The sequence below is a fragment of the Aquarana catesbeiana genome, linkage group LG02 (assembly GCF_042186555.1).
Source record: "Aquarana catesbeiana isolate 2022-GZ linkage group LG02, ASM4218655v1, whole genome shotgun sequence".
Taxonomy (NCBI): domain Eukaryota; kingdom Metazoa; phylum Chordata; class Amphibia; order Anura; family Ranidae; genus Aquarana; species Aquarana catesbeiana.
The window spans coordinates 80,602,883-80,630,157 of NC_133325.1; the positions used below are offsets into that span (position 1 = coordinate 80,602,883).

Here is a 27,275-nt window from a genome sequence, read left to right on the forward strand (position 1 = left end):
TATATTAAAAGAGGAAATCTCAAGGAGTTTGAGAAGAAGTGGAAGCCATGGCTCAGGGAAACAGGCTGCCCTCCCTGACAGGGAAAGCTTGAGGTAAAAACTAGGAAATAAGACAGCCTAGAGAATATACCTTATTATAAGAAGACTAAAAAGCGCTGGAAAATAGCAACATAGGACAAAACAGCTAGTGTATATAGGCACATATGACAATATCTATGAAGCTAAAGAAGTAGTAAGAGAGCAAGTCAGATAAGTGTAAAAGAGTGGGGGGGGGGGGGAACGGATGGCAGAGATTGTAATGGGAAATGAGGGGAAAGTTGAAATACTGGAAAATATTTTGATTACAATGTTCCATATTTTCCCTTTCCCATGTTTTTTTTATGAAACTTTGTATAAAAGGAAAAACCTAATAAAGAATAACGAAAATAAATAAATAAATAAATAAATAATTATAACAAATAATAATATAATAATAATAATAATAAAAATTATTCAATAATGTAATCAAATCAAAACACCGAAATTTGTTTTGCAGAATTGTCGCTGTCATTACTTTCAGTGTTTGATGATGGATTTCCCCACAAATCACTATCACTCAATTCTGCAAGTGATTCTACTTTATTATCGCTGTTTTCTAGCTAGTCTAAAACTGCTTTTGAAGTAATGGGACACTTTTTGGTTGCTATGGACAATCTCCCGTTTCCAGGCTGAAAGAGCAGTATATATAATATAAAACTACATGCAGGGCACTGGACAAACCACTAGAGACAAAAGGGATGTGAAATGATGCAATACAGTAATGTAATCTGTAAGATTTCAGTGTAATGTACATATTGTGTGTTTTTTTGCTTTTTGAATTTGGCGCCGTGCTCTGTCCCCGTGCGTCGCATCGCTCGCAGGGAATGGAGCTCGGCACTGTGATAGATCCGGCGGAGGACACGGCTCGCACACACAGTGGGGAGACATCGCAGGATCCTGGGGACAAGGTAAGTAACTTTGGCTGGATCCTGCGATGCGATCCCGAGTGTGGTTCAGGGTTACTGCTTTTGGTAATGAAAATTTACCCCAAGCTACACTCAGGAATACCGCCAGGGAGGTTAAATGTCAAAATGTATGTTGTATAGCAATCCGTATTTATATAAGACAGATGTCAGACTATTGGGGGGCCAGGCTGTGACCAGTAGGAATAAAAAGAAGTAAGACGTTAGGCTCTCTAGTCATATAGCTGAGCAAGGATGGGGGATAACTAAAACATTTGCTGGTTTTATTTAAAAGAGAAAAGAAATGGAAAATACTCCGGAGAGTACAGGAGAAAGTAAGGTCAGGGTAGACTTCTCCAGTGTGCTGATCATTATTAGTCCAAACAGCTGGTTGGCAGAGGCTGAGATAAAAACACAATGGGGGAGATTTACTAAAACTGGTGCACACAGAATCTGGTGCAGTTGTGCATAGTAACCAATCAGCTTCTAACTTCAAGCGGAGTTCCATCCAAAAGTGGAACTTCCTCTTTAAGCACTCCCCCACCTTACATTCCACATTTGGCATGTAATTTTTTTGGGGGGGGAGTGGGCGACTACTTTAGCGAGGGACTTCCTGTACCACTTCCTCCTTCCGCCCACGGGCCACCTAGGCGACTCCTCCTCTCCCCTAACCGTTCCTTCCCTCTCGGAAATCTTCTTTGACACATGATAGGTCCCAGAAGATTGCATGTCCACTGACAGAGCGCAGTGCTACTCGTGCATGCACAGTGCGCGCCCGGCCATGAAGCCGCAAGCTGTCCACAGTTCCAATGGATGCGCAGAGAAGAGTAGGGGGAGAGGAGCGGGGCTCCGTGCGGCCGCATTTCTGGACCGTGGAACAGGTAAGTGTCTGTTTATTAAAAGTCAGCAGCTAAACTTTTATGTAGCTGCTGACTTTTAATTAGAAAAAAAGCCTGGAACTCCGCTTTCAGCTTGTTGAATTAAGCTTTGGCATTAAAACCTGGAAGCTGATTGGTTACGATGGGGTTGATTTACTAAAGGCAAATACACTGTGCACTTTGCAAAATGCAGTTGCATTCTGCAAGAACAGTTGCTCCAGATCTTAGTGAATGAGCAGAAGCTTCAATCATGTCCAACCAAAATGCTGTTTTTTATATTTTCTTTTGTTATATTTTCCTTGCAAGTGATTGGGTATTCTTTGCAAAGTGAAGTTTTATCTCATTTACTAAGCTCAAGAGCAACTGTACTTGCAGAGTGCAAAGTCTATTGGCCTTTAGTAAATCAATCCGTATGCACAGCTGCATCAGATTCCGTGTGCACCAGTTTTAGTAAATCTGCCCAAAAAGTCTACAGATTTCCAGACTGTGAAACAATGGTGTATTTCCTAAACAGACTCTGGGGTTGATTTACTAAAGGCAAATAGACTGTGCACTTTTCAAAGCGTAGTTGCACTCTGCACTTGCAGTTGCTCCAGAGCTTAGTAAATGAGCAGAAGCTCTGCTGACTTCCATCATCCAATCCCGTGCAAGCAAAAATGCTTTCCTTGCACATGATTGGGTATTCTTAGCAAAGTGAAGCTTTACATAATTTACTAAGCTTCAGAGCAACTGCTCTTGCAGAGTGCACAGTCCATTTGCCTTTAATAAATACACCCCCATGTGTCACTGGGGGAAGGAGGGCAAACTGCTGTATATATACAGACACCTAATGACAGACTTCAACACAACATCAAAGTGTTGAAGCTTTGTCTATCAAAACAGCCAGGCGCTCAGCCATGATAGGAAGATTTGGGAAGCTATTGCAGATTTGTGAACCTCTAGGTCCCTCCTGTATTCCACACCCGCAGCATGTGGCTCCTCTTTCCCCCAATGAGAGTCTTTTCAAAGGGTATCTAAGGACTTAAAGTCTTTTTTTTTTTTTGAGTTTTGGATAGAGTAAAGAAGAGTTAAAAGCCCAGCGAGATTCATCCTCTCCAGGGGGTTAATTTACTAAAAGCAAATAGACTGTACACTTTGGAAAGTGCAGTTGATCCAGAGTTTAGTAAATGAGCAGAAGCTCTGCTGACTTCCCTCATCCAATCCCGTGCAAGCAAAAATGCTGTTTATTTTATTTTCCTAGCACATGATTGGGTATTCTTTGCAAAGTGAAGCTTTACCTCATTTACTAAGCTCTGGAGCAACTGCACTTACTAGGGCAACTGCAACTTTGCAACGTTTGCCTTTAGTAAATCAACCCCTATGTGTCCTGGCAACCGCTGTCAATTGGACTGAAACTGAAGCAATATTAAATATTTTGAGTTATCACTGCAATAGGGATGGAGGGAAATTTTTTTCAATGGGGACAATTTTCTCCAGTGACTTTCCTCTTACAGAGATTTCCTCTTCTGTCTACAGGACATAAAGTAAGGTGATTCTCCCCAATGGGACACAGATGGTTAAAAAATGGAGAGGATTGAACGTTCCCAAAAAACGTTTCCATATGGACCTCCGGGTGATTGGACTGTATTTTACAACGTTCATAAAACAACAGCTACATTTCATCACCTGCAAGACCTCTGGGTCCAGGCGTAGAATATGGCCAGGATTTTGAGCTTTCATTGTAGATTGTTGATATTCCTGCAAAATGAAAATCAGAGGTTTTAAATGTCAAAATGTATGTTGTAAAGCAATCCGTAGTCATCATAAACTAGGGATAACTAGAACATTTGGTTGTTTTGGTTTAAAAGAGAAAAGAAGTGGAAAACACTCCGGAGAAAGTAAGCCCAGGTAGGTTTCTCCAGCATGCTGATTAAAGCGGAACTTCACTCTCTCAATCAACATTGACTATTTTTGAGCCTTATGCTGCTAGCATTAGTAAATGGATAGAAAAGTATATCATATTTGTACATATATGTACTTGTTTTAAAATTTTTTTACTTCCTGGTTTATATGACTAGGCAAATGATGTCATACATCCCAGGTGTCTTCAGGGGGGGGGGGGGGGTTCTTGGTTAAAGTGGATGTAAACCTGATTCATTAAATTTGACCTGGGCACATATATTCCCAGTGTTTACTTATCTCTCGCCAAAGCACTAAGTCCTGCATGTTTCTGCTGTTTCATTGCTCTGTTATCAGTATGATAACTTCTAACAAGTTCTCCTGAAGTTTGTGTCATGCTATAAATAGATTAGCAGAGAGCGTGTCTTGTCACAGCACAGCTCTGCAAGTATCTTCCTATGTGGAGGAGGGGTCTGTGCCTTTCCTCCAAACAGCTGTTTCCCAGTGTATGCTAAGAATTCACTCCTACAGCTGAAAAAGGAAGTAGAAAAGTAGAAATTCTAACCTGATGTTAGAGCTCTAAAGACTATAGCAAGCTGAAGACAGCAGATATACACGTAAAACTTATGTAGGGAGATTTGTTTGATTCCCGGTGTAGGAGAGGGTTTAGATCCACTTTAAGCACGCCCTCTTGCCTACATGCCTGAGCCAAGGATTCCAGGAAGCAAATGGTATATTACTCAAGATAGCCACCACCAGAAATGCCAGAGGGGGTGTATTTTAAAGTGATCTCTCAGCAAAATAAAGCATGGAGATATGGATGGATAGGAGAATTTGATTTGAATATTCTGTTTAATATATTTTTATTGAAAAGAATGGCATTGTACAACAATACAGTGGGAAAAGAAAAAAAGGAAAGGGAATAGTTATGCTTAACCTCCCTGACAGTATTCCCGAGTGTGGCTCGGAGTGGACTTTCAGCACCAAAAGTGGTAAACCCGAGCCACACTCGGGATTGCATCGCAGGATCCAGGTACAGCAAACTTACCTTGTCCCCAGGATCCTGCAATGTCCTCCCCGCTCTGTGTGCGATCCGTCCTCCGTTCGATCTATCACAGAGCCGAGCTCCGTTCCCTGCGAGCGTTGCGACGCACGGGGACAGAGAATGGTGCCAAATTCAAAAAGTAAAAAACACAATACACATACAGTACACTGTAATCTTACAGATTACATTACATCAATTTATTTCACCTCCCTTTTGTCCCTAGTGGTTTGTCCAGTGCCCTGCATGTACTTTTATATTATAAATACTGTTCTTTCTGCCTGGAAACTGGAGATTGTCCATAGCAACAAAAACCGTCCCTTTACATCAAAAGTGGTTTTAGACCAACTAGAAAACAGCGACAATAAATTAGAATCACTTGCAGAATTGAGTGATAGTGATTTGTGGGGAAATCCATCATCAAACACTGAAAAGTAATGACAGCGATAATTCTGCAACTGAGAAAATTTCTGTGTTTTTGATTTGGTTACATTATTGAATCATTTTTATTATTATTATATTATTATTTGTTATAATTATTTATAGTTATTTATTATATTATAATAAGTGGGAACTAAGTGCGAGTGGGAACTAAGCTCACCCATAGTTTTCAAGCCTTTATCCGTACATGAATTACAAATAGGCGAAGGATGTAGTGGTTGCCAGCATAGAAAACTTTTCTTTTGGCATTCCTGGTGGAAAACTTGGGTTACCCAATATTGGAGTCAATGGCCCTGGGCGTGAAGATACTGTACATTGTATGTTGTGATAAATTTGTCCCATACATATAACAGAGGTGAAATCAAAGGCGTTCCTTGTGTTGAACGTGGCCGATCAATAGAAAGAAGCCTTGGGAGAGAAGTCAGTGGTATAGGCACTAAATCGGACTCAAGTGTAACCCACTGCTTGAGTGATCCATGGTGAAACCAATCTAAGTAAAGCCGTCGTGTGGTATAATTCTAGGTGCGGCAGGCCTGTGCCGCCAGCATCTCTTCTCTTCACTAATATTTCATATCTGAGTCTAGCCAGGAACTTAGGCCAAATATATTTTAGTAATCTAGATCAGGTCAATCTAAAAAAAAGAATGTGGAAGTCTGATTGGAATTGTTTGAAAAATATAAAGAAATCTAGGAAGGATGTCCATCTTAAAGAGTGACATCCTTCCCAGCCATGAATGTCGCATTGGTGACCATTTCTTAAGACGAGATTGCATAATGTTCACAAGTGGCAGGTAGTTGAGCTCATACAATTTATAAAGATGTCTAGGTATCTGAATCCCCAAATAAAGATAGAATACTGGGCCCATTGGAACTAAAAATTATCAGCAAGAGAAACTTCAATGTACTCCGCAAGAGTAATATTTAAACAATGTGATTTTGCCACATTAAGTTTAAAATTGCTTAGAGTACGGAAAATTTCCAATTCCTTTAAAAGCGCTGGAAATGCAATTATTGAATTAGTTATGTGGAGCAAGAGATCGTCCGCAAACAAACTTATATTGCTTACCAACAATTTCAACACCCTGTATTGAATTGTTAGCAGGCAAGGCCATCGCCAAATGCTCCATTGCTAGTATATACAGAAGTGGCGAGAGGGGACACCCCTGGCGGGTTCCATTCGATAAATAAACCAGGTCCAAAAGTAAGCCATTCACTCTGATACGAGGAGATGGAGCAGAATACAAGGCCATCATTTTTTGAATAAAGCCTGAAGATAAACCTAGTTGTTCTAATGTTGCTTTCAAAAATTCCCAATCTAGACGATCAAATGCCTTTTCCACATCTAGCGAAAGAAGACACAACGGGAATTTTTGTAGCTGGCAGTGTGAGATAAGAGATAATATTTTAATAGTGTTATCTCTTCTTCTCGAGTTGGGACAAAGCCCACCTGATCTGAACCAATAATGGAAGGAATAACTGCTTGTAAGCAGATCTGCTATTATTTTAGCTTATATTTTAAGATCAACATTTATTAAAGAAATTGGACGATAACTTGAACATTCAGCAGGATCTTTCTGGTCTTTATGAATAAGAGTAATATGAGCTTCCTGCGCTTGATGAGAGAAAGTACATGAATCTGAAATTGAGTTGAATGTAGTGTCCAAGATTGGTGATAAAATGTCCTGAAACTGTTTATAAAACAAAGTTGAAAAACCATCAGGACCTGGACTCTTACCCGATGGAAGTGCCTTAATTGTTTGTTGAATTTCCAGTGTAGTGAAGGGCATATTCAATAAGTTAGCAGTATCCTGATCTAATCTTGGAAGGGCCGTATTCAAGATATATTGGGCCATAGTTTTGCGTCCCTTTGTGTTGGTGGGTACTGTGAGGGGAATAGTAATATTATTAAGTGTCCTATAATATTCTTAAAAGGTCCGAGTAATGTCTTCAGAAGTATGTACCAAGCCCTTTTTAGGGCATCAAATTTTGTGAATATAAGTACAACTTGGTTTAGTGCGAATAGACCTGGCCAATGGTCTACCCACCTTATTACCAAATTCATACGTAGTTCTATGCATTTGGTCTTTATGTTTAAAGTATGCCATATCAAGTATATGTAAAAGATCTTTGCGTTTCTTTTCCAATAGCTGAAATACATGAGACTCAAGTGAACGTTTATGGGCAAGCTCAAGCTTATGAATTTCCTGTAGGAGCTGTGTAATCTCTGCAGATCGTACTTTTTTTTAAATATGCACCGTCAGAAATAAGGCTCCCTCTTATGACAGACTTCAAAGCCTTCCATTTAAGTGGCTGCGCTGTCATATCCCGTGTGTGATCTGATAAAAACTGAGAGATCGATCGTCTAACCGCCGCGCATGTCGTTTCATTTTTTAAGAGGCTGTCATTCAGCCTCCAAGAGACTACAGGTTTAGAAAATCGCGATAAATTAATTAAGAAAAAAAGAGGGAAATGATCTGGCCAAAGTTGATTTCCAATGTATGCCCGGGGTTACCAACTAAGTAAGTTGTGTGAAACAAAAAACATGTCTATCCTACTATAAGTTTTATGGATTAAGGAATGACAGGTATAATCTCGCTTATTTGGGTGTAATACCTGCCACACATCAACTAGCTGAAAATCGCGCAATCGGCGCTTGAGAGGATTGATCTGAGGCAAAGAGAAGTGCCAGAAGGTAGACGTAGTGTCCAGTGTAGAGTCAAATACAATATTTAAATCTCCTCCTAGCACTATTCTTCCCTCAGCCATAGGACCTGATTTGCGCAAGCATCATAGAGATCTGACCCTGGTTGGGAGCATAGGCATTAACCAAAGTAAACATAATATTATTCATTTTACATTTAAGAATAAGAAATTGACCCCCTGGATCCCTTACTTCCTAAATGTCCAAGACTGAGAGCGAGGTATGGAAGCCTATGGCCACACCTCTAGATTTACTAACAGGATTATTACTAAGATACAAATTACTTTAGTAGCGAGTGGGCATAGGTGGTACTGATAATGTTTTTTTAAAATGTGTCTCCCGTAAAAAGAGTATCTGAACTCTTTGCTTATGCATATTGTATAAAATCTGTGATTTCTTCTGTGGGATATTAAAACCCCTAACATTAAGTGGTGACCCAAATTTTATTGCCTCCATAATGAATATTACAACATTTTTTTTTAGTACGCTATTTATTATTGGGCTCTGTCTGTCCGATGCCAAAAAAAAAGGGGGGAGGTGAAAAAAAAGGGAAAAGGAGAAAAAAAACAAAAAAACACAAAAAGAGTCCAGTTCTAACTGGTCTCAAAAAAGGAGTGTGTCTAATATGACACATTAAACGCCTGTGCCAGCCCAGGCGGAAACCTATAGGGGGAAAGGGTTAGTCTTGGGCCGTGGGCATCGGCCATCCGTGGGTAATGGAATAATTACCACTAAAGGAAAAAAAAGCCCCCCCCCCCCGAGTCTCCCCGGTGCCCCTCCGAAGCTAACAGCAATACATTATTTAACATATTGCTGCATTCAATTGCAAACCTCCTATATTCACCTGAATCTACCCATACATACACATGTTTATTCACAAGCATATGAAGAGAAAAAAAAACAATAATAAAAAAAAATGCTTTGACTATTAATGAATGAATTAAATAGCATTTTGGTTTGTGGTGCCCAGATGCAGTGTGGTTCCACTTTAATAGTCCAAAGAGCTAGCACAAAGGAGTTGATTTACTAATATTGGTGGATAGAGAATCTGGTGCAGTTGTGCATAGTAACCAATCAGCTTCTAACTTCAGCTTGTTCAGATAAGCTTTGGCAATAAAACCTTTGGGAAGCTATTGCAGATTTGTGAACCTCTAGGTCCCTCCTGTATTCCACACCCGCAGCATGTGGCTCCTCTTTCCCCCAATGAGAGTCTTTTTAACCGGTTGCCGACCAGTGATACACATCGGCACAATGGCACGGCTGTGGAAATGGGCGTACAGGTACGTCCCCTTTAAGATGTGGCATTCTGGGCGTGCGCGTGCCCGCCGCGTACTCTGAGAGCGTGCCCGTGGGTCCCGCGGACTCGATATCTGCTGGTGTCCCGCGATTGTGTCATGGAGCCACAGAACGGGGAGATGCCTATGTAAACAAGGCATTTCCCCATTCTGCCTTGTGACATGAGAAGGATCTACTGCTCCCTGTCATCGGGAGCAGTGATCATTGTCATGTCAGTGGTAGCCCATCCCCCCCACAGTTACAACCACTCCCTAGGACACACTTAACCCCTTGATCACCCCCTAGTGTTTAACCCCTTCCCTGCCAGTGTCATTTATACAGTAATCAGTGCATTTTTATAGCACTGATCGCTGTATAAATGACAATGGTCCCAAAATAGTGTCAAAAGTGTCCGATGTGTCCGCCATAATGTTGCAGTCACAATAAAAATCGCAAATCACCGCCATTACTAATTAAAAAAAAATAATAATAAAAATGCCATAAATCTATTTTGTAGATGCTATAACTTTTGCGCAAACCTATCAATATATGCTTATTTTTTTAACCAAAAATATGTAGAACACATATCGGCCTAAACTGAGGAAAAAAAATTAGGTTTTTTTATATATTTTTGGGGGGTATTTATTATAGCAAAAAGTAAAAAATATTGCTTTTTTTTCAAAATTGTCGCTCTTTTTTTGTTTATAACGCAAAAAATAAAAACTGCAGAGGTGATCAAATACCACCAAAAGAAAGCTCTATTTGTGGGAAAAAAAGGACATCAATTTTGTTTGGGTACAACGTCACACGGCCGCGCAATTGTCATTTAAAGCAACGCAATGCTGTATCGCAAAAAGTGCTCTGGTCAGGAAGGGGGTGAATTCTTCTGGGGCTGAAGTGGTTAAAGAGTATCTACGGCTTTAAATCCTTTTTTTTTTTTGGAGTTTTGGATAGGGTAAAGAAGAGTAAAAAACACTCTCAGATTTTTATTACTGTCTGTGTCTGCAACAGGGAAATTCACCTTCTCAAGGGGGTTCATTTACTAAAATCAAAAAGACTGTGGACTTTGGGTGTGGAATACAGGAGGGACCTAGAGGTTCACACATCTGCAATAGCTTCCCAAATCTTCCTATCATGGCTGACCGCCTGGCTGTTTTGATAGACAAAACTTCAACACTTTGAAGTCATGTTGGAGTTTGTCATTAGGTGTCTGTATATATACAGCAGTTTGTCCTCCTTCACCCAGTGACACATGGGGGTGTATTTATTAAAGGCAAATGGACTGTGCACTCTGCAAGAGCATTTGCTCCACAGCTTAGTAAATGATGTAAAGCTTCACTTTGTTAAGAATACCCAATCATGTGCAAGGAAAGCATTTTTGCTTGCACATGATTGGATGATGGAAGTCAGCAGAGCTTCTGCTCATTTACTAAGCTCTGGAGCAACTGCAAGTGCAGAGTGCAACTACGCTTTGAAAAGTGCACAGTCTATTTGCCTTTAGTAAATCAACCCCAGAGTCTGTTTAGGAAATACACCATTGTTTCACAGTCTGAAAATCCATAGACTTTGGGGCAGATTTACTAAAACTGGTGCACACAGAATCTGATGCAGCTGTGCATAGTAACCAAGCAGATTCTAGGTTTTATTGCCAAAGCTTAACCACTTCAGCCCCGGAAGGTTTTACCCCCTTCCTGACCAGAGCACTTTTTACAATTCGGCACTGCGTCGCTTTAACTGCTAATTGCGCGGTCATGCAATGCTGTACCCAAACAAAATTTGCGTCCTTTTCTTCCCACAAATAGAGCTTTCTTTTGATGGTATTTGATCACCTCTGCTGTTTTTATTTTTTGCGCTATACACGGAAAAAGACCGAAAATTTTGAAAAAAAATGATATTTTCTACTTTTTGTTCTAAAAAAAATCCAATAAACTCAATTTTAGTCATACATTTAGGCCAAAATGTATTCGGCCACATGTCTTTGGTAGAAAAAATGTCAATAAGTGTATATTTATTGGTTTGCGCAAAAGTTATAGCGCCTACAAACTAGGGTACATTTTCTGGAATTTACACAGCCTTTAATTTATGACTGCCTATGTCGTTTCTTGAGGTGCTAAAATGGCAGGGCAGTACAAAACCCCCACAAATGACCCCATTTTGGAAAGTATACACCCCAAGGAATTTGCTGAGAGGCATGTTGAGCCCATTGAATATTCATTTTTTTTGTCCCAAGTGATTGAATAATGACAAAAAAAAAAAAAAAAAAATTACAAAAAGTTGTCACTAAATGATATATTGCTCACACAGGCCATGGGCATATGTGGAATTGCACCCCAAAATACATTTAGCTGCTTCTCCTGAGTATGGGGATACCACATGTGTGGGACTTTTTGGGAGCCTAGCCGCGTACGGGGCCCCGAAAACCAATCACTGCCTTCAGGATTTCTAAGGGCGTACATTTTTGATTTTACTCCTCACTACCTATCACAGTTTTGAAGGCCATAAAATGCCCAGATGGCATAAACCCCCCCCCCCCCCAAATGACCCCATTTTGGAAAGTAGACACCCCAAGCTATTTGCTTTGAGGCATGTTGAGTCCATGGAATGTTTTATATTTTGACACAAGTTGGGGGAAAGTGACAATTTTTTTTTTTTTTTTTTTTGCACAAAGTTGTCACTAAATGATATATTGCTCACACAGGCCATGGGCATATGTGGAATTGCACCCCAAAATACATTTAGCTGCTTCTCCTGAGTACGGGGATACCACATGTGTGGGACTTTTTGAGAGCCTAGCCGCGTACGGGGCCCCGAAAACAAATCACCGCCTTCAGGATTTCTAAGGGCACACATTTTTGATTTTACTCCTCACTACCTATCACAGATTCGGAGGCCATGGAATGCCCAAGTGGCACAAACCCCCCCCCAAATAACCCCATTTTGGAAAGTAGATACCCCAAGCTATTTGCTGAGAGGCATGGTGAGTATTTTGCAGCTCTCATTTGTTTTTAAAAATAAAGAAAGACGAGAAAAAAAAATTTTTTTTTTCTTTTTTCAATTTTCAAAACTTTGTGACAAAAAGTGAGGTCTGCAAAATACTCACTATACCTCTCATCAAATAGCTTGGGGTGTCTACTTTCCAAAATGGGGTCATTTGGGGGGGGTTTTGCCACCTGGGCATTCCATGGCCTCCGAAACTGTGATAGGTAGTGAAGAGTGAAATCAAAAATTTACGGCCTTAGAAAGCCTGAAGGCGGTGCTTGGTTTTCGGGGTTCCGTACGCGGCTAGGCTCCCAAAAAGTCTCACACATGTGGTATCCCCGTACTCAGGAGAAGCAACAGAATGTATTTTGGGGTGTAATTTCACATATTCCCATGGCATGTTTGAGCAATATATCATTTAGTGAGAACTTTGCGCAAAAAAAAAATAAAAAAAATAAAAAATTGTCTCTTTCCCGCAACTTGTGTCACAATATAAAATATTCCATGGACTCGACATGCCTCTCAGCAAATAGCTTGGGGTGTCTACTTTCCAAAATGGGGTCATTTGGGGGGGTTTTGAACTGTCCTGGCATTTTATGCACAACATTTAGAAGCTTATGTCACACATCACCCACTCTTCTAACCACTTGAAGACAAAGCCCTTTCTGACACTTTTTGATTACATAAAAAAATAATTTTTTTTTGCAAGAAAATTACTTTGAACCCCCAAACATTATATATTTTTTTAAAGCAAATGCCCTACAGATTAAAATGGTGGGTGTTTCATTTTTTTTTTTCACACAGTATTTGCGCAGCGATTTTTCAAACGCATTTTTTGGGGAAAAAACACACTTTTTTAAATTTTAATGCACTAAAACACACTATATTGCCCAAATGTTTGATGAAATAAAAAAGATGATCTGAGGCCGAGTACATGGATACCAAACAAGACATGCTTTAAAATTGCGCACAAACGTGCAGTGGCGACAAACTAAATACATTTTTAAAAGCCTTTAAAAGCCTTTACAGGTTACCACTTTAGATTTACAGAGGAGGTCTACTGCTAAAATTACTGCCCTCGATCTGACGTTCGCGGTGATACCTCACATGCATGGTGCAATTGCTGTTTACATTTGACGCCAGACCGACGCTTGCGTTCGCCTTAGCGCGAGAGCAGGGGGGACAGGGGTGCTTTTTTTTTTTTTTTTTCTTTATTATTATTATTTTTTTATCTTATTTTTAAACTGTTCCTTTCATTTTTTTTTTTTTTAAATCATTTTTATTGTTATCTCAGGGAATGTAAATATCCCCTATCATAGCAATAGGTAGTGACAGGTACTCTTTTTTGCAAAAATTGGGGTCTATTAGACCCTAGATTTCTCCTCTGCCCTCAAAGCATCTGACCACACCAAGATCGGTGTGATAAAATGCTTTCCCAATTTCCCAATGGCGCTGTTTACATCCGGCGAAATCTAAGTCATAAAATGCTCGTAGCTTCCGGTTTCTTAGGCCATAGAGATGTTTGGAGCCACTCTGGTCTCTGATCAGCTCTATGGTCAGCTGGCTGAATCACCGGCTGCATTCTCAGGTTCCCTGTTGAGACAGGAGAGCCAGAGAAAAACACGGAAGACGTTGGGGGGGGGGCATTCCCTCCCACTGCTTGTAAAAGCAGTCTAGAGGCTAATTAGCTGCTAGGATTGCTTTTACATGAAAGCCGATCGCTGGCTGAAAAGAATGATACCAAGATGATACCTAAACCTGCAGGCATCATTCTGGTATAACCACTAAAAGTCGTGAATGGCGTACCTGAAGACAAAAAAATGGTTAACAATAAAGCACAGTAAACGGTAAGGTATAAAAAATTGCATACCTGAAAAACAAACATGATAAAACATAATAACAATAAAACATTGCAGAATAGAATACAGTAAAAAAGAGCAGAACAAGAGAGAGAGAATAGAGAGAGAGAGAACAATAAAACGACAACTATTTTTTTTTTATTTTATATTTTTGTATGTGTTTTTTTTTTTTTTTTTACACTTTTTTTGTAACTAACTTTTATAACTGTAACCGGTTCCAGGTTCGGGTCTCTCAAAATGCGATGGCATCTTGGGAGACCCTGTGAAAGTGTGCCTAGTCTGTGCAATGCTGTACCCTACGCTAATATTCAACTAGTGAATGGTAGCGTTCAAAACATTCACCAATGCAAAGACCAGGATTGTCAGGACAGGAGGGACAATAATAGCGGGTGTCACGCCTATATCCGCGCTTGCTGCAGACACAACATCTTTTTGGGGGGGTTCGTTGGGTAGGGGTACTCGGGAGGACATAAAGAAAATGCCTCTCATGCAGCCGACTGCATTTGGTTGGGGATGTGAATGGGGGAAGTACGGGCGCTGCAGAAGTGGTGGGTTCCCAATTAGGATTGGCGAATGCAGCAGGAAGGGCATTATGGGCACGACGGGCCTGTGTTTGTCTTTTTGGTGGCAGCGGGACACTATTTGTGCTTGCCACCTCACCAGCTTGAACTGCACTTATGGGACTCGCCACGTCACCAAGTGTTACTGCAGTGCTGGTTTGACTACGACCGGGGTGTACTAGGCCGCTGGTGCTTGCCAGTTCACCAAAACGCTACAAAAAAAACTGTTAGCGATCGCAGGGATCAGGCCTGACTCTGCGAACGCTGCAGTTATGCGTTTAGTGTTTTGTAAGTGTCAGTGATCGATCGATACTGCACTTGGGTGGGCTGGGCTGGGCCGGGCGGAGGGGCAAAACGCAGGTGCTAGCAGGTATCTGGGCTGATCCCGCTAACACTGCGTTTGTGGGAACCCTAAACTGCTGGGGACGCTAGTATAGATCTGATCAGATCAGATATTGATCCGATCAGATACTATACCACTAAGGGAGGTGTACGGTGCGTGCGTGGGTGTTAGCGGTACTGGCGCTAATCTGACGCTGCATGGGGCTGGTGCTTGCCAGTTCACCAAAACGCTACCAAAAAACTGTTAGCGATCGCAGGGATCAGGCCTGACTCTGCGAACGCTGCAGTTATGCGTTTAGTGTTTTGTAAGTGACAGTGATCGATCGATACTGCACTTGGGTGGGCTGGGCCGGGCGGAGGGGCAAAACGCAGGTGCTAGCAGGTATCTGGGCTGATCCCGCTAACACTGCGTTTTTGGGAACCCTAAACTGCTGGGGACGCTAGTATAGATCTGATCAGATCAGATATTGATCCGTTCAGATACTATACCACTAAGGGAGGTGTACGGTGCGTGCGTGGGTGTTAGCGGTACTGGCGCTAACCTGACGCTGCCTGGGGCTGGTGCTTGCCAGTTCACCAAAACGCTACCAAGAAAACTGTTAGCGATCGCAGGGATCAGGCCTGACTCTGCGAACGCTGCAGTTATGCGTTTAGTGTTTTGTAAGTGACAGTGATCGATCGACACTGCACTTGGGTGGGCTGGGCCGGGCAGAGGGGAAAAACGCAGGTGCTAGCGGGTATCTGGGCTGATCCCGCTAACACTGCATTTTTGGAAACCCTAAACTGCTGGGGACACTAGTATAGATCTGATCGGATCAGATATTGATCCGTACAATTACTATACCACTAAGGGAGGCGTATGCTGCGTGCGTGGGTGTTAGCGGTACTGGCGCTAATCTGACGCTGCCTGGGGCGACGCATATCACCGCCGGGCGATCAGGGGGCTAAACCTTTATTCGGTAATAAACGGCGGGTGCCCTGACACTATAAAAAATAAACGAACTAACCAGCGTCACCCGTAACGGTTATACGGTAATCAGTGGTGAAAGGGTTAACTAGGGGGCAATCAAGGGGTTAAAACATTTATTAGGTAGTATATGGGGGTCCCTGTCGCTATAAAACGCTGACGGCGAACCTAAATATTTACCTCCCTAACTAGCGTCACCAGCGACACTAATACAGCGATCAGAAAAATGATCGCTTAGTGACACTGGTGACAGGGGGTGATCAAGGGGTTAAAACTTTATTAGGGGGGGTTAGGGGGGTATCCTAGACCTAAAGGGGGTAATACTCACTGCCCTAACACTGTAACTGTCACAAACTGACACCATGCAGTAATCAGAAAAAAAAAATACTGCTTGCTGTCAGTTTGTGACAGGGGGGGGTGATTGGGGGGGGATCGGGGGGGGATCGGGGGTGTAAAGTATGCCTGGCATGTTCTACTGTGTGTGTGTGTTGTGCACTTACATGTCTTCTCTCCTCGGCGCTGGAACGGAAACTACCGAGCCGAGGAGAGATGACATCACATCCTCTGCCTGTGTGAAACTACACACAGGCAGGGGAGGATTCCGATTGGCTGGGAGCGATCGCGAGGGGGGGGCCACGATCGGATGGTCTCCCCCTCGCCTCCCGACGCTCCCAGTCAAATGCCGACCGCCGCTGGCACCGGGGGGGGGGTCCGATCGGGTACGTGATTCTGCCTGCCCGTGCCATTCTGCCGCCGTATATGTGCGTTAGGCGGTCGGCAAGTGGTTAAAGTAGTTGTAAAGGTTCCCTTTTTTTTTTTTTTAATAACAAACATGTCATACTTACCTCCGCTGTGCAGTTCGTTTTGCACAGAGTGGCCCCGATCCTGGTCTTCTGGGGTCCCTTGGCGGCTGTCTCGGCACCTCCCTGCAACCGCTAAACCCCCTCTGAGAAGCACTCTCCCAAGGGGGTTAGCTTGCGGGCGCGCTCCCGTGATACAGCCCCTCGACGCACTGCGTCATTGATTTGATTGACAGTAGCGGGAGCCAATGGCTGCGCTGCTATCAATCATCCAATGAACGAGAAAGAAAAAGAGAGAGGGGCGCACCGGCCATGTGCATTATCTTTTGTAAAACATTTATTGAATAAAATGATAAAAGAAATTACTCACAAGCAGTTGTAAAATCAGGTGCCATAAAACTCGAGCAACAACAAGCAGCAAGTGGTAGTAATGATGAGCGAAGCCTTCCAAAGATCTTAGAGGAACATACTAGCTGACGCGTTTCGAAAGGCACGTCCCTTCTTCATCATGATATGTCAGTGATATGGGCATTCATGTTATGTGCAGATTGGCATATGGGATGTGCACCTTACATTAGTGTTAGATTCATCTGTGCACATATATATATATATTTGTGTGTATAAATATGTATATATTATTGACAATGGTTTCAGTGCTATATGACATGTAATATAACAATAATACTGTGTATATATAATTTATTAGTTATTCACTTGTTCCAACTTCTCCTCAGGTGCATATTCAGCACTATACAGGAGAATGAAATATACATAGTATATTTTCTGTTGTGCAGTGGCCCTTTTCACTTCATGTGCTACTTCTTTAATTTGTGTGTTGCACTCCTGGGATTGTGGGTAGCGCAGTCAGCGGGGCGGACCCATGGTCGGGCCGGCGTCGGGTAGATTCTGCGCTGTGCCAGCCGTGTTCCATCGAGGGTTTGCCCCCAGCAACATGGCGCCGAACGATCCATTGCCGCTTACGTCACTGGTAGGCGACAGCAGGCGTAGAGGAAGTGACGCGCACTGCCTCTTCCTCCTGTCTGGAACGCAAGCGCACTGGCGTGCGTTCCAACACAGAAACAACACGCGGAAACGATCGGCGAGCGGCTCGCATACACAGAGCCGCTCACACAGGGATCAGGATCGGACACTGAAGGTACAGTGCCCATTTACATAAGCTAGCCTGCTAATTATATGACTCCTTTCCCTGCCAACAGGTGTACCTTCCCCGTGCCACTCTGCACACTTTGCCGCTACCACTGTATGTATGTTATGTGCACCTATGGTTAGCCTTTGTTGTGGCTTGTTGGTAGTATTCTACCACAGTGATACTCTTGTAGATTCTACATTTATATTTTATATCATTCATATTTTATAACTTATATTCATCTATTTCAATTCATTCTTTTATTTCACTTCATCAATTATTTATTATTTATTATTATTATTTATTCACTTGTATAAGTGAGTTGCCCATGAGGGAGGGATGCACTGAGGGGGAGGGGCCCCATGTGCCCTCCCTACTCCACTGACTGTGCTTTCTGGCACATACACTATATATACAGGGACTATTGAAGGAGGGTTCACTGCTGAGCTCTGATGAAGAAGGGACGTGCCCTTCGAAACGCGTCAGATAGTAGTGAAGCTTGTATGTTCCTCTAAGACCTTTGGAAGGCTTCACTCATCATTACTACCACTTGCTGCTTGTTGTTGCTCGAGTTTTATGGCACCTGATTTTACTACTGCTTGTGAGTAATTTCTTTTATCATTTTATTCAATAAATGTTTTACAAAAGATAATGCACATGGCCGGTGCTCCCCTCTCTCTTTTTATTTCTTTGTCTGCTAGGATTCCCCATCCTTGAGGGCAGCAAGGCCTGTGTCGTGCTTTCATCTATCTGGTTGACCACTTGTGCGCAGGAGTCAATTTCTTCTTTGTATCCAATGAACGAGCCGAGAAGCCCGGTCGAGAAGCCAGCACGTTTAGGACACGGGACTTTCGAGGGCTCGGGTAAGTAAACGGGGGGGGGGGGCTGGGGGGCCGCTAATCGTCGGATGTTTTTTCACCTTAATGCATAGAATACATTAAGGTGAAAAAACATGTACCTTTACAACCTCTTTAAATGAACAAGCTGAAGTTAGAAGCTGATTGGTTACTATTCACAACTGCACCAGATTCTGTGTGCACCAGTATTAGTAAAACAACCCCTTTGTGTCTTTGTACTAGACATGTGCACACTGAAATATTTTGTTTCGGAATTTCGTTTTCGTCCAAAAAATACATTTATTTAGTTACTCCCGAAATTCGTTTTTATTTATTTTGTTTCGATAAAAAATGCATTTGTCCGAAAATCTGAAATAATTAAGGTCGAATCTGTCATTGAAGGCTTATGGTGTCTGTCGAATGTTCTAAGCAGATTTGACGGAGCAGCTAAACTGTACGACGCCGCAATCGTACATTTCCGGTCGAATGTTCCGCCTACAAGCTATAGTAGAATTCTAATGTTGTATGACACTAGTAATAATTATATTTATTAATTATTATTACTAGTCAACCAACATTAGAATTCTTCTATAGCCTATGGGCGGAGCATTTGACCATAAATGTCCGCTCGCCGCGAGTGCTTCGTCGAAACTTCATGTCAAATCTTTTCTCTCTATGTCGAAAAATCTTGGACTAATAGAGTTAGGTTAGGCACATTCAACCTTTTTTTGCTATTGTCTCTATAATGTTGAATCTTTTCTCTCTATGTAGAATAATCTTGGACTAATAGAGCTAAGGTTAGGCACATTCGACCACAGGTTTGATGGACACAGATCGCTATTGTCAGCGTCATGTCGAATCTCCTATCTATATCGAACTGTTGTCGCAACGAAAACTAAAACAAAGCATTTGTTTATGTCGGATCTTTCGGTTTTCGGATTATGCACGTTCGTTATCGTTTGTTAAAACGATAACGAAAATACCTGCAATTCGGACAAAAATGCATTTGGACGAAAACAAATGCGCATGATGTCTACTTTGTACTCTGCAAGGGCAGTTGCTCCAGAGTTTCGTAAATGAACAGAAGCTCTACTGACCTCCATCATCCAATCCGGTGCAAGCAAAAATGCTGTTTTTTTTTTTTTTATTTTCTTTGCGTGTGATTGGGTATTCTTTGCAAAGTGAAGCTTTACCTCACTTACTAAGCTCTGGAGCAACTGCAAAGCGCACAGTCCATTTGCTTTAGTAAATCAACCCCTATGTGTCCTGGCAACCGCTGTCAATTTTTTGAGTTATCACTGCATCAGGGATAGAGGAAATTTTTTCAATAGGGACAGTTTTCTCCAGTGACTTTCCTCTTACAGAGATTTCCTCTTCTGTCTACAGGACATAAAGTAAGGTGATTCCCCCCAATGGGACACAGATGGTTGGAAAAAATGCAGAGGATTGAACCTTCCCAAACACCTTTCCATATGGACCTCCGGGTGATTGGACTGTATTTTACAACATTCATGAAACAACAGCTACATTTCATCACCTGCAAGCTTTTTAGGTCCAGGTATCGAGGAAAGCTAGGACTTTGAGGACGCTCCTGTGGAGATTCGTTTCTTTCAATACGTTCTAGATATTCCTGCAAAATGAAAATCAGAGGTTTTAAATGTCAAAATGTATGTTGTATAGCAATCCCTATTCATATAAGACAGATGTACGGTATGTCAGACTATTGGGGGGCCAGGCTGTGACCAGTAGGAATAAAAAGAAGTAAGACGTTGGGCTCTCTAGTCATATAGCTGAGCAAGGATGGGGGAGAACTAGAACATTTGCTGGTTTTATTTTAAAAGAGAAAAGAAGTGGAAAACACTCCGGAGAGTACAGGAGAAAGTAAGGTCAGGGTAGACTTCTCCAGTGTGCTGATCATTATTAGTCCAAAGAGCTGGTTGGCAGGGGCTGAGATAAAAACACAATGGGGGAGATTTACTAAAACTGGTGCACACAGAATCTGGTGTAGTTGTGCATAGTAACCAATCAGCTTCTAACTTCAAGCGGAGTTCCACTCAAAAGTGGAACTTCCGCTTTAAGCACTCCCCCCCTTAGACCCCTTTCACACTGGGGCGGTTTGCAAACCGCCCCTAAACAGTCTCCGCTGTTTGTTCAGTGTGAAATCTCCTGTCAGCCGCTTCTTTGGAGCGGTGAAGGAGTGGTGTATTCACCGCTCCTAAACCGCTCCTGCCCATTGAAATCAATGGGACAGCGCGGCTATACTGCGGTAATACCGCGGCTATAGCCGCGCTATACGAGGGGTTTTAACCCTTTTTCGGCCGCCAGCGGGGGGTTAAAACCGCACCGCTAGCGGCCGAATACCGCTGTAAAACAGCGCTAAATATAGCGCTGTTTTACCGCCGACGTCCCCTACCGCCCCAGTGTGAAAGGGGCCTTACATTCCACATTTGGCATGTCATTTTTGGGGGGGGAGTGGGCGACTACTTTAGAGAGGGACTTCCTGTCCCACTTCCTCCTTCCGCCCACGGGCCACCTAGGCGACTCCTCCTCTCCCTTAAGCGTTCCTTCCCTCTCGGAAATCTTCTGTGACACATGACAGGTCCCAGAAGATTGCCTGTCCACTGATAGAGCGCAGCGTGACTCGAGCATGCGCAGTGTGCACCTGGCCGTGAATCAATCCCTATGCACAGTTGTATCAGATTCCGTGTGCACCAGTTTTAGTAAATCTGCCCCAAAGTCTACAGATTTCCAGACTGCGAAACAATGGTGTATTTCCTAAACAGACTCTGGGGTTGATTTACTAAAGGCAAATAGACTGTGCACTTTTCAAAGCATAGTTGCACTCTGCACTTGCAGTTGCTCCAGAGCTTAGTAAATGAGCAGAAGCTCTGCTGACTTCCATCATCCAATCCCGTGCAAGCAAAAATGCTTTCCTTGCACATGATTGGGTATTCTTAGCAAAGTGAAGCTTTACATAATTTACTAAGCTCTGAAGCAACTGCTCTTGCAGAGTGCACAGTCCATTTGCCTTTAATAAATACACCCCCATGTGTCACTGGGGGAAGGAGGGCAAACTGCTGTATATAAGCAGACACCTAATGACAAACTTCAACACAACCTCAAAGTGTTGAAGTTTTGTCTATCAAAACAGCCAGGCGGTCAGCCATGATAGGAAGATTTGGGAAGCTATTGCAGATTTGTGAACCTCTAGGTCCCTTCTGTATTCCACACCCGCAGCATGTGGCTCCTCTTTCCCCCAATTAACAGTCTTCTCAAAGGGTATCTAAGGACTTAAAGTATTTTTTTTTTTTTTTGATTTTTGGATAAAGTAAAGAAGAAGAAAGTTAAAAGTTAAAAGCCCAGTCAGGTTTTTATTACGGTCTGTGTCTCCAACAGCGAGATTCACCCTCTCCAGGGGGTTATTTTACTAAAAGCAAATAGACTGTACACTTTGGAAAGTGTAGTTGCTCCAGAGTTTAGTAAATGAGCAATCCCAATCCCGTGCAAGCAAAAATGCTGTTTATTTTATTTTCCTTGCACGTGAGTGGGTATTCTTTGCAAAGTGAAGCTTTACCTCATTTACTAAGCTCTGGAGCAACTGCAACTTTGCAAAGTGCCTGGTCTATTTACCTTTAGTAAACCAACCCCAATGGGTCCTGGTAACCGCTGTCAATTGGACTGAAACTGAAGCAAAATTTTAAATTTTGAGTTATCACTGCAATAGGGATGGAGAGAATTTTTTTTCAATAGGGACAATTTTTTCCAGTGACTTTCCTCTTACAGAGATTTCCTCTTCTGTCTACAGGACATAAAGTAAGGTGATTCTCCCCAATGGGACACAGATGGTTGGAAAAAATGCAGAGGATTGAACCTTCCCAAACACCTTTCCATATGGACCTCCGGGTGATTGGACTGTATTTTACAACATTCATAAAACAACAGCTACATTTGTTCACCTGCAAGACCTCTGGGTCCAGGCGTAGAATATGGCCAGGATTTTGAGATGCCATAAAGCGGAAAATAGTGCCAGGATCTTGAGGTTTTGTTGTAGATTTTTGATAGTCCTGCAAAATGAAAATCAGAGGTTTTAAATGTCAAAATGTATGTTGTAAAGCAATCCGTAGTCATCATAAACTAGGGATAACTAGAACATTTGGTTGTTTTGGTTTAAAAGAGAAAAGAAGTGGAAAACACTCAGGAGAAAGTAAGCCCAGGTAGGTTTCTCCAGCATGCTGATTAAAGCGGAACTTCACTCTCTCAATCAACATTGACTATTTTTGAGCCTTATGCTGCTAGCATTAGTAAATGGATAGAAAAGTATATCATATTTACAGTACTTGTTTTAAACATTTTTTTTTACATTTCTTCAGTAACTTCCTGGTTTATATGACTAGGCAAATGATGTCATACATCCCAGGGGTCTTCAGGGGGGATTTCTTGGTTAAAGTGGATGTAAACCTGATTCATTAAATTTGACCTGGGCACATATATTCCCAGTGTTTACTTATCTCTCTCCAAAGCACTAAGTCCCGCATGTTTCTGCTGTTTCATTGCTCTGTTATAAGTATGATAACTTCTAACAAGTTCTCCTGAAGTTTGTGTCATGCTATAAATAGATTAGCAGAGAGCGTGTCTTGTCACAGCACAGCTCTGCAAGTATCTTCCTATGTGAAGGGGGTGTCTGTGCCTTTCCTCCAAACAGCTGTTTCCCAGTGTATGCTAAGAATTCACTCCTACAGCTGAACGAGGAAGTAGAAATTCTAACCCGATGTTAGAACTCTAAAGACTATAGCAAGCTGAACACAGCAGATATACATGTAAAATTTATGTAGGGAGATTTGTTTCATTCCCTGTGTATCATCTGAGGCTGTTCACTTCACTGGGTATAGGAGAGGTTTTACATCCGCTTTAAGCATGTCCTCTTGCTTACATGCCTGAGCCAAGGGCAGATGGATTCCAGGAAGCAAATGGTATATTTCTCAAGATAGCCACCACCAGAAATTCCAGAGGAGCTGTATTTTAAAGTGATCTCTCAGCAAAATAAAGCATGGAGATATGGATGGATGGGGGAATTTTCTTTGAATATTCTGTTTAATATATTTTTATTGAAAAAAATGGCATTGTACAACAATACAGTGAGAAAAGAAAAAAAGGAAAGGGAATAGTTATGCTTAATGAACAAGACCTAAATATCCTTAAATTAATCAGATTTTATATTTCCCATTCCCACTTGAATTTTCACAAAATAGAAAACTGAAAATTGCCTAAATTTGATGTGCCGACATATTCGCTATCGAAGCCAATTTTTGTATACATATACACAAAAATAAATTAAAAAAATAAAAACAAGGTATAAACAAACAACAACACCAAACAAAAACAAACAACAACAAAAAAGAACCCAAAAAATAAATAAATAAAAAGAATGGGAAAGAGAGAAAAAAATGAAATATATCACCAAACAGACAGGATCCCAACAGTTACAGAAAAGATAACATCTGAGGAGACTCCAGCAACTTCCCCCACGGAGCCCAGACTTCCCAGAAGTTACATTCAACGTTATTTGCTGTACATACCAGCTCTTCCATCCGCATTATATGGCTCATCTCAACTACTTATTCCCGTATTGTTGGTGTTATTTATGATTTCCAAAGTCTTCGAATTAAAGCTCTTCCTGCCATCAAGAAAAATCTAAATATTCCCTTTTTAACTGATTTAATTGACCCAGGAATTAAAGAGAGAAGCGCTACCTCAGGAGTCTCCTGTCAATTACCTGTCACCTCATGACTGATTTTACATATGGCCGACCAAAATGGTTTTATTTTCGAACAAGACCACCATAGGTGTAATAGTGTGCCTCTCGATTCACCACATCTCCAGCATAGGTCAGACATAGCTGCATTAATTTTATTTAGTAAGACCGAACGATACCATCTTGTCATAATCTTATAGTTACGTTCCTGTGAATAAGACGACAAAGTTATTTTAAAGGTGAGGAAGAACACCTTGTCACCTTGTTACGTAGCTGGAAATATTGAAGCCATTCACCTGCCTTCAGGGGAGAGTGGGAACTAAGCTCACCCACAGTTTTCAAGCCTCTATCAGTACATGAATGACAAATAGGCGAAGGATGTAGTGGTTGCCAGCATAGAAAACTTTTTTTCTGGCATTCCTGGAGAAACTGGAAAACTTGGGTTACTCAATATTGGAGTCAATGGCCCTGGGCGTGAAGATACTGTACATTGTATGTTGTGATAAATTTGCCCCATACATATAACAGAGATTAAATCAAAGGCGTTCGTTGTGTTGAACGTGGCCAATCAATAGAAAGAAGCCTTGGGAGAGAAGTCAGTGGTATAAGCACTAAATCGGACTCAAGTGTAGCCCACTGCTTGAGTGATCCATGGTGAAACCAATCTAGCACCCTGCTAAGTAAAGCCGTCGTGTGGTATAATTCGAGGTGCGGCAGGCCTGTGCCACCAGCATCTTCTCTTCACTAAGATTTAATATCTGAGTCTAGCCAGGAAATTAGGCCAAATATATTTTAGTAATCTAGATCAGGTCAATCTAAAAAAAAAGAACGTGGAAGTCTGATTGGAATTGTTTGAAAAATATAAAGAAATCTAGTAAAGATGTCCATCTTAAAGAGTGACATCCTTCCCAGCCATGAGTGTCGCATTGGTGACCATTTCTTAAGACAAGTTTGCATAATGTTCACAAGTGGCAGGTTGTTGAGCTTATACAATTTATAAAGTTGTCTAGGTATCTGAATCCCCAAATAATTGATATAATACTGGGCCCATTGGAACTAAAAATTATCAGCAAGAGAAACTTCAATGTACTCCGCAAGAGTAATATTTAAACATGTGATTTTGCCGCATTAAGTTTAAAATTGCTTAGAGTACCGAAAATTTCCAATTCGTTTTAAAGTGCTGGAAATGCAATTATTGGATTAGTTATGTGGAGCAAGAGATCGTCTGCAAACAAACTTATCTTATATTGCTTACCAACAAGTTCAACACCCTGTATTGAATTGTTAGCACGCAAGGTCAAATGCTCCATTGCTAGTATATACAGGAGTGGCGAGGGGGGACACCCCTGGCGGGTTCCATTCGATAAATAAACCGGGTCGGAAAGTAGGCCATTCATTCTGATACGAGGAGATGGAGCAGAATACAAGACCATAATTTTTTTAATAAAGCCTGAAGATAAACCTACTGTAGTTGTTCTAATGTTGCTTTCAAAAACTCCCAATCTAGGCGATCAAATGCCTTTTCCGCATCTAGAGAAAGAAGACACAACGGGACTTTTTGGAGCTGGCAGTGTGAGATAAGAGATAATATTTTGAAAGTGTTATCCCTTGCTTCTCGAGTTGGGACAAAGCCCACCTGATCTAAACCAATAATAGAAGGAATTATAATAGAAGGCTTGTAAGCGATCTGCTATAATTTTAGCATATATTTTAAGATCAACATTTAATAAAGAAATTGCAAGATAACTTGAACATTCAGCAGGATCTTTCTGGTCTTCATGAATGAGAGTAATATGAGCTTCCTGCGCTTGATGAGAGAAAGTACATGAATCTGAAATTGAGTTGAATGTAGTGTCCAAGATTGGTGATAAAACGTCCTGAAACTGTTTATAAAACAAAGTTGAAAAACCATCAGGACCTGGACTCTTACCCGATGGAAGTGCCTTAAGTGTTTGTTGAATTTCCAGTGTAGTGAAGGGCATATTCAATAAGTTAGCAGTATCCTGATCTAATCTTGGAAGGGCCGTATTCAAAATATATTGGGCCATTGTTTTGCGTCCCTTTGTGTTGGTGTTTACCATGAGGGGATTAGTAATATTATTAAGTGTCCTATAATAATCTTGAAAGGCCCAAGCAATGTCTTCAGAAGTATTCACCAAGCCCTTTTTAGGGCATCGAAGTTTGGGAATATAAGTACAACTTGGTTTAGTGCGAATTGACCTGGCCAATGGTCTACCCGCCTTATTACCAGATTCATACACAGTTCTATGAATTCTGTCTTTATGTTTAAATTTGCCATATCAAGTATATGTAAAAGATCTTTACGTTTCTTTTCTAATAGCTGAAATACATGAGACTCAAGTGAACGTTTATGGGCAAGCTCAAGCTTATGAATTTCCTGTAGGAGCTGTGTAATCTCTGCAGATCGTACTTTTTTTTTAAAAATGCACCTTCAGAAATGAGGATCCCTCTTATGACACAAGATACCAATTACTATAGTAGCGAGTGGGCATATGTGGTACTGATGATGTTTTAAAATGTGTCTCCTGTAAAAAAAAGTATCTGAACTCTTTGCTTATGCATATTGTATAGAATCTGTGATCTTTTTTGTGGGATATTAAAACCCCTAACATTAAGTGGTGACCCAAATGTTATTGCCTCCATAATGAATATTACAACATTTTTTTAATACGTGATTTATTATTGGGCTCTGTCTGTCCAATGCCAAAAAAAAAGGGGGGGAGGTGAAAAAAAAGGGAAAAGAAGGAGAAAAAAAAAACAAAAAAACACAAAAAGAGTCCAGTTCTAACTGGTCTTAAAAAAGGAGTGTGTCTATTAT

At 41.5% G+C, this 27,275-nt stretch overlaps 1 protein-coding gene across 19 annotated transcripts in view; it reads right to left on the reverse strand.

The window, feature by feature from the left end:
- Positions 1-27,275, reverse strand: part of LOC141126990 (uncharacterized) — a 164,102-nt gene that overhangs the window by 12,457 nt on the left and 124,370 nt on the right. For 18 of the 19 annotated variants that reach the window (XM_073613093.1, XM_073613098.1, XM_073613097.1 and 15 more), the window contains 3 exons: positions 22,641-22,748; positions 20,222-20,314; positions 3,524-3,595 (listed from right to left, as the gene is read on the reverse strand). In XM_073613093.1, coding sequence (XP_073469194.1) covers positions 3,524-3,595; positions 20,222-20,314; positions 22,641-22,748 — 273 coding nt within the window. The remainder of the gene's footprint in view (positions 1-3,523; positions 3,596-20,221; positions 20,315-22,640; positions 22,749-27,275) is intronic. The other variant, XM_073613092.1, reaches the window with a different exon arrangement.